General features: G+C 47.0%; 1 protein-coding gene, 1 non-coding gene and 1 pseudogene across 2 annotated transcripts; all 3 read left to right on the plus strand.

The window, feature by feature from the left end:
- The first annotated feature begins 2443 nt into the window (after nt 1-2443).
- Nucleotides 2444-5835, plus strand: LOC149356086 (uncharacterized). The gene is made up of 4 exons (XM_089576251.1): nt 2444-2599; nt 3386-3463; nt 5393-5480; nt 5768-5835. The coding sequence occupies exons 1-4, from the start codon at nt 2444-2446 to the stop codon at nt 5833-5835; spliced, it is 390 nt and encodes a 129-aa protein (XP_089432377.1).
- Nucleotides 5836-5849: 14 nt separating this feature from the next.
- On the plus strand, nt 5850-6730 carry LOC149356087 (uncharacterized; annotated as a pseudogene).
- A 4098-nt stretch (nt 6731-10828) lies between these two features.
- TRNAE-CUC (transfer RNA glutamic acid (anticodon CUC)) lies at nt 10829-10900 on the plus strand. Its single transcript has one exon. It is a non-coding gene; the product is annotated as a tRNA-Glu (tRNA).
- Nucleotides 10901-12359: the final 1459 nt, after the last annotated feature.

Consider the following 12359-nt stretch of genomic DNA (forward strand, 5'->3'; position numbering starts at 1 on the left):
GAGGCAGTCATTACCGATTCTTTTTCTTTATGTGCGTCAATCGCATCGCATATCGACTCTCCTACTTTCAGCACATTCTTAACCCTGCATCCAGCACATTATATCCTTGTTCGAGTGCCCGGTCACAGCAGTATGATCGTAAATGAAATCACTGATAACCACGCAAAGGCATCCCTAAGCGGCTTCGTGTTGCCTATCATCCCAACTACAGCGTATATAACAGCATCTAGGTCACGGCGACGAGCGTTAGTAAGCGCGCAACACACATCACCTTTAACGTCGGTGGATTAACAACATCTGAGATATTGCTGGAGAAGGAAAGTTTGTCGACCTCGGCAGCTTGAAGTATCTGTGACGAGGCTGCGCTGCCGTATCATTCCTCTGAATTTCTATCTACACAGGTCCGGTTTGGCGCTATCTCCCTTCTGCACATTTTACCGTGAGCCTCAATCTATCGATCATATTTGGCTCCATTGTCGACGCTTCATCTCCGTGAGAAGAAGACTGCTGGAGTTGCCCTTACAGCATCTTGGCCTTAGTTTGAGCAGTCCGCTCTTGCTATCATTTGGTGCCACCACGCTTGGGTTCAGCCACAGGTCTGTTTGTGCCGGTGTTCAAAATTTCTTGCTGGAATTTCATCGACTGCCTCGCTAAATGTTGCAATAGTTTCTTTTCAACCTTTTATTACATTTTGACTTAATCAATTCTTCCTTTTTTTCCTCTCTCTATTTTTTCATCCAAACTCTTATTCCTTTTCAGTGTTGCTCTCCGCGTGCTTTTCTTTTGTCTTTATTATGTACAGGTGAATAGCAACCTCCGCCTTCCGATTCTTGGTCGATCCCCCGTGTGGGTTTGTGCCATCTTTTGAAAGGCTAACAGCAACAAAGAGAGAGAGAAGCCCTTTAATGAAGAAAAACAACAACTGGCTTCAGGGTCAGTGGACGTCTCAGTCGCGCTTTCGGGTACGCGGCGGTGATGTCCACCAGCAAAAAAAAAAAACTGTGCTTTCGCGCAGCGTTTCGTGCTCAGCAATGCTAAACCGCCAGCAATTTTTTTCTCTTCAGCCACAACGGTGAACAAAAGCACACAAGAGCTGCGTCTTCATTTGCATCGCTAATACTAAAATTGAATTCGGGCTTTTACTGTTCACCGTGCCTCAAACCCAGCCGCAGCCCGCGAAAAGTTTAACAGATTTCGAAAAGCATTGCTATATTAACGCCACAATTATCGCTTATATTTCAGAGGCGTGAAAGAAGCAAAAGAAGAAATTTGTGAGTCTTGTGGTGAAATCGCATTTGTGCTACTGCCATTTAGTCTGGGGAAACGGCACCATGAAGGCAATGTATAACCTAATAATAGTTCAAAAAAAAAACTCTACGAGTGATTTCAAAGCAGCCTTATGATGCCCACACATCTCCATTATTCAGTAAACTCAAAATCGTGAAATACGTAAAGGCACACATACTCACAACATTGGGAAATTTGAAAAGAAACACATCTTTACGCTTAATGTGGCACACACAACTGTGGCATGTTCCAAGATCTCGCACGAATTATGGATTTCATATGGTTCAGTCTAGCATTCCACAGATTTTAAATAAATACCACCCCACAACAGAGGAATTGCGCGCACTTTCTAAACTTGACTTGTATTCACTTTTTGTACAATGCTTGCTAATACTTCACTGTTCTTTCCAATTCCTTATGTAATAGAGTTGTTTGAATTTGATCTCTATTGTTTACAAACTAACTTCGTAGTCGTGATATTTGTTGCGTGAATCTGTGCTACTAACCTTTGTCAAAGCGTCCGCTGTCAGTTATTGGGAGGTGGGGCTAGTCAAGCTACAAATGTGTAGCTTTTTTCCCACCTTCTCTGCCACATCTCAAGTATTAATTTTTTGCTTTGTGGTAAAATAAAATTCGAAACTTCAAAAAACTTCAAAAATTGAGCCGATAGATCACTTTTTCCTCTTCTGCCAGCGGTTCGCTGCTCTCCGTAGAATTTACTTGGAAATCCCCCTCGCTAGACTAGGGCTGCCTCTATCTATTCCGATTCTCTTCTCCTTCGTGGCCAGCGCCAACGGATATGCGCTGAAACCAGTGTGAGGTTATATTCATTATTCTATAATTTCATCTGGTAGACCCCTCTACTGGAATGTGAATTCACTAGTTTTTCTTGTTCTGCATTTTTTATTCTGTAGAAATTCTAGCTTTAAGCTGCAATATTATCCAAATACTCCACTGCCTGCACATGAGTGCGTTTGTGTCCGCTATGCACCCAGGCCAACCCCCGGCCGTGGGTATGTGCCGTTAAGCCTGAGGACATCATCATCATCACCACCAACCCTCAGAAGAAGCCCGTACCGCGTGCAGCTAGGGACCAGCGAAGCCCATTCCGAACCCTCGTAAACGCGAGCCCGCCCTAACCAGTGCCGGTGCCGCAATGAAGCTCGAGGCAGTGATGGGAGGTTCCCAGCAGGCGCTGGTCGAGTCCTCCGAGCGGAACCAGTGCCCCAGCCGTCCGACCCTGCACCGCCTGGGCAGCCACAAACGCACCGTGATTGTCTTCTGCGTGGCGGTGGCGGTGCTGGCATTGCAGGTGAGCTGACCTGCACTGAGGAATGCCTTGGCTCGCGTAGGCTGCTTGAAAGGGCATAGGCACCTCCCTGAATTGTCGCGCCGCTCTCTGCATTGTCACGCTAGCCAGGTCACGATCCAGTGGGCAATAAGCTCCCTTGAATGTCCTGTGGACGTTTTGGATATCCATGGGACGTCCAAGGCAGTTTCGATGACCATTGGGGAGGATTGAAGGCCGTCATTGGCTGGAAAGGGGTTCTTTGACGGGGAAAAACCGTTTCGTTCTAGAGTTGTATCCGACTAGAGCGACCGCATGTCAGGACCACAAGAGTGAAATAGCTAAGATGGGGCCAGGTACTCTGAGATCTTGAATAGCAAGTTACAAGTACCCTCAAGCAGAAACTGCTTACAGTAGTCACTATAGTCGGACACAACTCAAGAACGCAGCGGCTTTTCCCCGTCAAAGGACCCCCTTCCAGCCAATGGCGTCGGCCGATTCTCATGCACCTGCTAGCGTGACAATGCAGGGAGCGGAGCGACAATGTAGAGATGGGGTCTATCCCCGACCACAGAAGTGAGGGATTCTCCCCTTTCATCTGCCACTCCCTGTTTTGTCCCACTAGCAGGGTCACGAGAATCGGTGGACGCCATTAGCTGGAAGAGGGTCCTTGGATGGTGAAAAGCCGCTTATACACTTCAACGCGTAGCACGTACTGGCGGAACTTAAATTTACAAGCTACAGATATGTTGCGCTGATGCTTCTGTGTGAGAGTTGTTTGACTACGGTCCCTTATTTTTTTTTACGCAGGTGGCTTTGGTCCTGGTGTTATTCCGTCCGACGAAGCTAACCCCGGACGAGGTGATTTCTTTCAAGAGCCTCCTTGAAGTTAGTACAAAAAAAAATAACGTTGATGCGCTTTTCTGTCTGAGCGTTGGTCCCAAATTCTATAACTTGCGTATTTCGCACCCAATCTAACGGTGGTCAGCAGTTCTCAACATTATAAGGGCAAGGCTTCGATGAGAGGCTCTGGCCTCGTCCATTGAAAGACTTAATCGGCTAACTGATCGATTAGCTAGCTGTGTAGAGTTACAAGCGGAATGCAAAGAAATTATTGAGCTTAACTACACACATTATGTGACAAGGTAGCTATTTACTGTCACGTCATTGATGTTTGGTACGTAAGCCGTATCGGGTACCATAAATTTCAGTCAGTTTCCTGAGGCACTACAGTTTGCAGCCATTTTTATTCGGGAGTGACCTTGGAGTTCTGGTGAAGGCATTGCCTACTACGGTTAGCATGCACTCGCATGACACAGGTGCGGCCGGATCACAAATCACCGCTTACAATATTAATAGCAATTTATTTAGGATAGAATCCCATACGCTCACTGTCGTCCAGACTGGTCCGGCATCTATAGCACTGCAACCAGGCAACACGCAGCTGCAAACAGCTCATGCTTTTGTCTTCAAGTGATCATGTATCAAACCAGCTTTTCCGCGTTCGCGGCTTCATTAGCGTCAGTAATTGAGGATCCTGCAGTATCACAGCATCTTGCGACTACCCTTTTCATTGTCAGGCTCTTTATCTCTAGCCCTTCAGCGTTCAATATTTCCCCGTAAGGCCACATGGTCCCCTCTTGTGACCCATAACAGCCAAAACTCTTGTTACGCGGAGAACTGGCAGCCTTTTGCTGTCGCTTCCAATGCTACTTGTGTTTTTACTTTAATTGAGCGGGCTGCATGCACCGCTCAGGTAATTTCGGAGGCCACGTTAAAACTGAATTTCGCCCAGAGGCAGCGATGCCACTGGACATACTTCGAAAATTTCGATATCGTGTCCGATCCGCGTTTAGTGATACATCCGTTTAATCCATGCACGGCAACCCATTAATTAACGAGGCTTTTCGTGTGATGCTCATAGCGCTATATATAGACGTAATGTTGCCTTGGTGGCTTTTATTCTTACTGCGTTCGATCGGTTCTGCGCAGGATGTCGATTCACTGACCGGCGCAGGCGGCGATATAGACTAAATGGCCCCCTGCAGCGAAGCCCTCGAAGAAAAGCCGGAGCTTATATAATTCTGCGTAGAATGGATTTCGCTCGCCATTTTCGTTCGCTTCGCTTGTGCAATGAAAAAATATATCCAGCGCTGAACCATTCTTCTGGGCAAAAGCAAAAGAAAAAATGTTGTGCATGAATTTATCGTGAATGCATGAGTGCGTACCTGAAATTTCAATGCCGTGTCTGTCTGCATACCACCCTTGAAAAATAAAAAAAGGTGTTGCCTGACCTGGGCGTTGGGTTCTGCCTTTCTCTTTCAAGCAAGTCGTGAATCCTGTATGGCGTCGCATGGGGGTGGTACAGTGTCAACTGGGCATGCGCAGGAAATCTCCGCGCATGCGCCTTGTTTCTATGCACACTGACCGATCCCAACATATTATTTGCCCGTTGGGTTGGTCTGTACCTTTCAGAGCGTTCTTCTTAGAGAAGAAGGCGTTGCAAGTAAATGCTTACTCGCGGGCTGCTGAAACAATGAGAAAACAAGAATTTGCGGTCGGAAGACGGTGTACAGCACTTAAAACCGAGTGAGCCAGCTATCTCAACTTATTGAAGCATAGAATCAAGCGCTCATAGAGATCCCAGCATCTTGCGGCTCCGTGTCTTCCAGTTTTTGCCACTTTCGGTTGCCCAACAGTGAATCCACCCCTCTATCCACATCCACGACCTTTAAAAAATGTTTCTGACCCCACTTCCACCTTAATCCGTGTTCCGTTATCATTTTCTTGAACGCTTAAATGTGTGGTCGCTTTCAGTCGCCACCCCCTACCCCCAAGTTTCAAAGCGCACCCACAAACATTCGTAAACACCGCACCGACATGCCTGCCATGCAGGAAAAACAAAGTAAAAATATTTGACAGGACTCTGCATCCTTCAGTTAGTAGCGTCACAGCGAACCACTGTGCAGCGAACGCGGAACCTAGTGCCGTACTGGTTAAATTTCGCCGGCTAACTTTAGCAGTCCAAGAACGCGAGCTTGTTGCGCCATCTAGTGGGGAAACAAAAAACTACATGCGAAAACAATAAAGTATTTCGGCTTGAGAGAGGCATTACGGAAAATAAATATCGGTCATAAATAATTGTCCGGGCGAGACGCATATTTTTTGCCCTTCCAATTTTGTTCCGTGAAGGTTACGCTCTGATGTGTGATGCAGTTCATGGCTGGTGTGATAGCGCCACCAGTTCGGGCGTGGTCTAGGGAAAGAAGCCGTTCTGTGCGGCTGTGCTTCAACATGCTCCTTGCTGGAAACAGCGCATCGGCCGTTGGCCGAGGTCTACCGACGTCTCAGGACACTACGGACTCGTACAAAGTTGTACTTCCCCGATTGCCTACCGGTAATGTTGTCCTGAATACTGTTTTCCTGCATGCTGACCTTAAGGGTCGCCCGTACCGAGCACCTGACTTCCGTGACGTACTCGCACAGATATTGGATCTCCGGGAAATTTTGTGCATTGGTCAATACCAAATGAGCCACGTGTGGATGGTTACCTGCGAGAGTAGTTCTTCCAAACAGAAGCTTGTTAACAAAGCGGAGTTTCCTGTCAAAGGACTGCGGTGCGTGGTGTTTGACCCGGACACTAAGAACGTCAAGGTTAAGCTCCTTTGGCTTCCCCGCTATATGAAACACCGGAGGATTGTGGAAGCATTAGAGCCTTATGGCACGATTCAGTCTGTGGAGCGTGAAAAGTGGCGATGCCCAGGGATGGAGCATATGGAAACGTCGAACCGTGAAATCTCCCTCACACTCAAGGATGGAGTGTCAGCAAGCACAATCCCACACACACTTAATGTTTATGGAGTGCAGGCATTAGTCCTTATCCCAGGGAGACCTCCACTGTGCCTCCGATGCAGCCGGGTGGGACATGTACGGTGCCAGTGTCGCACGCCTCGGTGCACCCAGTGCCGACGCTTTGGCCATACTGCGGGGAACTGTGTCTTGAGTTACGCTGACAGGCTGCGTCAAGGCTAGTGGTCACGGGAAGATGACGTGGCATCAGAACACATCATGGATGTGTCTGAGGTTGTCGGCGCGACCGGAGAACTAAGTCGTGAGCATCGAATAGATCGGGAACAGAAGACTTCAACACCTTAAACCAACACGAAATCTGAAGTGACTGGCCATCTAGCATCCGCGCCTCCAGAACGAAAACCGCCGGACCCGGCCCCCCCCCCCCCCCCCCCGTGAGTGCTACAGAGACTGCTGTGCTTGCTGCACAGGAACACCTCGTCGCCACAGGTCAACGTCCGGATATGCCTCCTGTGGAGTCAGACGAGCGAATACAGCCAGTGAATGCTCGCCGATCCTCCTCTGTTCCTGATTCTGCTTCGTCGTTGGAGGGTAACGGTGAGCCGTGTGTGGCGTCGATCTCTGGCGTGTCCGGTTCTCTGTCGGCTGTTAGTGTGGCAGCGAGTGATGTGCTCCCCTCAGGTTCGTGGGCTGAGGCCTTGGCTGTCTCAGAGGAAGACATGGACAGCACCGCACCTTTGAAACGTCCAGCAGATGCTGACGAGGTGTGTATCGATGGCGCTGACCACAAGGCACCATGTGTAGAGGCCACGGGAAGGGTGGCGTTAAAGAGGAGGGCGATGTCTGCCCGAGAGGCCGCCAATTTGGAGGCGGGCCACCCCATTCCAGGGGATGGCGTTTGTTAAGACTGGCACCAAAAATGGCGAGCGTCGCAGCATATCAAGTCGCTACCCTTAACGTTAGGGGTATGCGTAATCGTAGGAGGCAACAGCAGGTACGGCATCTCTTAAAGAAATGGAGTGTGTGTGTGGCCGCTATCCAGGAAACAAAGTTGTCCTCTGATGAAGAGACAGCAGCTGCTCTCGAGCCTTTTTTGTCGGAATACAACATTATTGTTAGCCACGCGAGAGGCTTATCAGGAGGTTGTATGCTATTGCTGGCGAACACGCTAGAGATAACAGCCATGTCTTATTGCATAGATGACGAGGGGCGACTTGTATGCTGTGATCTCATCATTTCAGGTGTACAGTGGCGGATTATTTGTGTTTACGCCCCCACAAAGCAGCGCGATAGAAGGCTTTTCTTTCTGTCATTAGTTGAACATTTGTGCACGGAACGCAAAATTATATTGTTGGGAGATTTTAATTGCGTTTGTAGGGATAAGGACCGATCAGTGGTATGTAAGAGATACGACCCTAGTGCTGCATTACTTACCGACTTGGTTTCTGAATATAGTCTTGTGGATGTGGGACACAAAAAAGGCGACAGTATACATTTCACTCATTTCCAGTTTTCCTCTAATCCTCGCCGTGACAGAATTTACGTTTCTGTAGACGCGTTAGCAAGTGTGTTTGGCTACTGGGTGCGGCCCATCTTCTTCAGTGACCACTGTATGGTGTCTCTTCAGATAGGGAGGTACACTCGGCATGTACTTCACCCTCGATGGGAGTTGTGGAAGATGAATAACTCTCTGCTCTCAGACGAAATCTTTCAGCGTGCTGTACCTACTTGTTTGAAGGACGTATGGTCACGCCATGATCTGTCCGTTTTTCAGAAGTGGGATTTGTTTAAACAGGAGATCAAAAACTTGGCAATTGAGGCCTCAGCAAGAATCGCTTTCCTGAAGAGACACCACCTTCGTGAGCTTGGGCGCACCCTAACGGAGCTACATGAGCTAGAGAGGATAAGCCCGGGTGCCTATCTCGAAGAGATTAATAGCGTAAAAGCAGAGCTTCAACAATTTGCGACAGAAAGATATAAGGGGGCCTTGATACGATCTAGGTCCCGAAGGTTTCTTGATGAGCAACCTTCTCATCGGGCCCTGAGTGATGAAAGAGAGAATGCTCTTGCGAAGGAAATATTGGAAATTCAGTATGGTGATTGCACATACAGCGATGCGCCTGGTATTCTTGCTGCTTTCTTCGACTATTATCGAAAGCTGCTTGGCAGTTGCGAAGATCCAAATCAGGGTTTCGATTACAGTTCCTTACTCGGAAACTTCCCTCGACTTGACGATGAGAAGTGTGCTATAGTGAAGGGACCTATCACTTTGGATGAAATTCAATCAGCCATTTCTGCCCTGCAGAGCCAGAAATCTCCTGGGCCAGATGGTATTACTAGCGAATTCTATAAAACTTTTTCGCCTTGCCTAGTGCCTGTTTTGATGGAAGTTTTCCAAGCATCTTATGATGTGGGTGCACTGCCTCCCACTTTCTATTCTGGGCACACAATATTAATTCCCAAAAGCAAAGATACTAATCGGTTGAAAACTGTTGAGGGATATCGTCCAATTTCCCTCTGCAATGTTGATTACAAAATTTTTGCCAAGTTTCTTAGCAGTCGTCTGCAGCTCGTCATTATGGACTTGATAGGTTCGCATCAGGTCTGTGGTATTAGAGGCCGCAGTATTCAAACACATATCCATATTGCACGTTCAGTATTAGAGACAGTATCAGATGAGACAGGCCAAGTAGCTCTGATTGAAATTGACTTGGCGAAGGCGTTTGATAAAGTTCGGCACGATTTCTTGTTCGCGGTCTTGGAGTATGCAAATATTGGTGACGTCTTGCTCAAAGGCATAAGGCTGTGCTATAAGAACTCCTATACAAGGGTTATTGTTAATCAGGAGCTAACAAAACCAATACCACTAGAAGCATCTGTTCGTCAAAGATGTCCACTGTCTCCATTGTTTTTGCCCTATATCTGGAACCCCTCTGTCTCAGTATAATTAACAGCGCAGCTATCCGCGGTTTCTCTCTGGCTCAATGTGAAGTTTTAGCCTATGCTGATGATGTCGCCCTCTTTTGTTCTGACAAAAAGAGTGTACTTTAGGCTCTAAACTTGACTAAACAGTTCTGTGATGTATCAGGCGTGGCTCTTAATTTAGAGAAATCCAAAGGCTTTTGGTTGGGTTATTGGGGAACTAGGCCAAGCCAGTTCGGTGGCATATGCTGGGACAGTAGCCCTCTTGTGTACCTAGGCGTTCCGCTGCACCAAGTTCGCAACAGTACAGCCTACTGGGATTCACAAATTGTAACTCTACGACGGCAAACACAGGCTTGGATGGGTAGGGAACTCTCAGTGTTTGCGAGGGCACAGGTCTGTAACATATTTTTTTGCAAAGCTCGCGTATGTCCTTCAAGTCCTGCATTGTGCGAGGAGGAAGGTGCAAGCAATACACAGAATATTTGCAACATTCGTTTGGCGCTCTCAATGGGAGCCCATGAGGCGTGACAACTTGTTCTTTCCCTTAGAGGGTGGTGGAGTGGGTCTTGTTCACCTGTTCGTGCATCAACTTGTTTCTCGTTTTTTCTTTTTAAAATCGGCAAACCACCCGTTTCTAGTAGCTGTGCTCATTAGGCGGTTTAGTTTTCATTTGCCTTACATATTCGCACCGACTGTGCAGGCTCGTGAGGGGACTTTATGGGGATTCCTTAAGGAGGTTGCTGACACTTTCAATTTCCTCACTGTGCGCTTCTCTTTAGATTACCTGTATAGCCTCTCGAGAAAACAGATCACCCAGGCTCTCACTGAGTCTTTGTTCCCTACACCATTGTATCGGCAGCCTTATCTGGTGTCTTTGGACATCAGTGTTCTAAAGCGTGTTAGGCGGATGTGCATTCAGGCAGCCGCTAAAACGTTTTTTTTTTGCAAACTACACACAGCGACGCTGCCTGTCAACACATTTCTTAATGACAAGGGGATGTTTGTACCCTGGAATGTGAATTGCCGTCTGTGTAACGTGCCTGAGACAATTGATCATTGCTTCATCCTGTGCCGTGATGCCATGTTTTTTTGGGACATACTACAACGAACTCTTAAGAAGGACATTGAAATTACACCATACACTATTAGATTTCTGCCTGTTGACAAAAACTCTGTTGTGCCTTATGATCTGTTTGTGTTGATGGGACTATTCAGTCTTTGGAAAAGCCGTATGATGGAAAGACATGCCGAGCCACCAAGATCGTCCAAATCTGTGTTTCGTGAACAGTGTGCTTTGGTGAGGAGTGTATATGCTGCACGCGAAGAACCTCCAAGCTGGCTGCCGTGCCTAGATGCATGTGTGTGCCTCCCTGAATTTTGATGTTTTGATGGGGATGCAGGGTTGAGTTAGGGCTATGGCGGGCTCCTATTAAGCAGCCCGGTAACTTGAGACGCGAACCAGTCTGATTGAAGTTTTCCTCCTTTCTACGGAAGTTCTTCCATGCAATAAAGAAAAGTTCCGGTGTGGTCTAGTGGCTAGGATACCTGGCTCTCACCCAGGAGGCCCGAGTTCGATTCCCGGCGTCGGAAGAGTTTCTTTACGGTCTCATGGTGTAATGGTTAGCACTCTGCACTCTGAATCCAGCGATCCGAGTTCAACTTTCGGTGAGACCTTAGGAACCTTTTCTTTTTCCTTCATTAGTTGAAACTGCATTGTGCAAGTAGACCTTTTGCTAAATTCCGGTAAAGCGAAAACTTTCTCGTCATGACATTTTGTTGCGAAGTGCAGCTGTGCCAAACCACTGCGTGCCAGCCCCGGGTTCAGAAGCGGTACGCACTTACATGATGATCTTTTCGTGCTTGCCTTATGCTCAGAAATATCCAGGGCGGAAAACAACCTGTTGTATTTAGCCTTCCTGGACATAAACGGTGCGTACGACAATGTAAAATAGAAATTGTCTGTGGAAATATACCGAGACAATAAAATTGAAATTTGATGGAATGGATTAAGAAGTAGGACAACTGTCAAGGTACACACAGCATTAAGGCACGATTGTCCTGTATCACCGCTGCTGTTCATGATTTATATGAGAAATATGGAAATTTAGGCTAGCTAGAAGAATGTAATCCAGGTTATGATCTATCGTGCAGATTAGGCGGAACGGCCATGGAGCAGCGGCTGCCCGGTTCATTATATTCGGACGATATATATTTTACTGTTAGCTAACAGCCTCGAAGATTTATAGACTCTGGTCAATTTTTGTGGAGAGGAATGACACTCTGTAGGCTTCACTTTTAGCGCAACTAAGTGAGGTCTGGTGATTTCAAGGGTTCCATTGTAGGTGCTCACAACACAAGGCCATAATATACCCATAATGGCAGAATACAAATATCGAGGTATTTGGGCAAACTAAGGCCAGAATACATGGAAATGCATGAACAGGCTATTAGGACAAAATGGCGAAGAAATGCCGCTATAATGAAGCACAGAGCATTATGCGGTTACAGTAAGTATGAATATAACAAGCCAAAGGGCAGCTTTTTTTCCGCAGCCCTTCGTGTACGTGGGCATATATGGAAATAAAGATCTGATTTAATTTGATATCTTGAAATAAAAAATGCCGCCAGGGCTTACTTTCGGGAAGGGGCTTTTGTGCTCAAGGGCAGCTAGAAGTTCAGTCGAGGCTGGAAATAAATCAGAGATCTGTTGGCAGATTAGCACTAGGTGCCCAAGGAAAAAAACACCAATAAGGCAGTACAGGGGGACATGGGCTAGGCATCGATTGAAGCACGGGAAGCTCAGAAGAAATTATTGAATGAAGAACGCCTGAGGAAATTGAAGGATAACAGGTGGGCCTCTAAGGTGTATAAATACTTGTACAGAAAGAGCGCTGACTCCAGTGGCAGAAAAGGACTAGGAAACTAACTAGTTAGTATGCAGGAAGCCTAACTAATTAGTATGCATTAAACAGTAGGACGGAGAAATGATGAGCTTTAAATTAAACAAGTTAAAAAGCGAGGAAGGTAAAAACTAGATGAATTCAAGAGA

The sequence above is a fragment of the Amblyomma mixtum genome, chromosome 3, assembly GCF_055824585.1.
Source record: "Amblyomma mixtum isolate Tamu chromosome 3, ASM5582458v1, whole genome shotgun sequence".
Classification (NCBI taxonomy): domain Eukaryota; kingdom Metazoa; phylum Arthropoda; class Arachnida; order Ixodida; family Ixodidae; genus Amblyomma; species Amblyomma mixtum.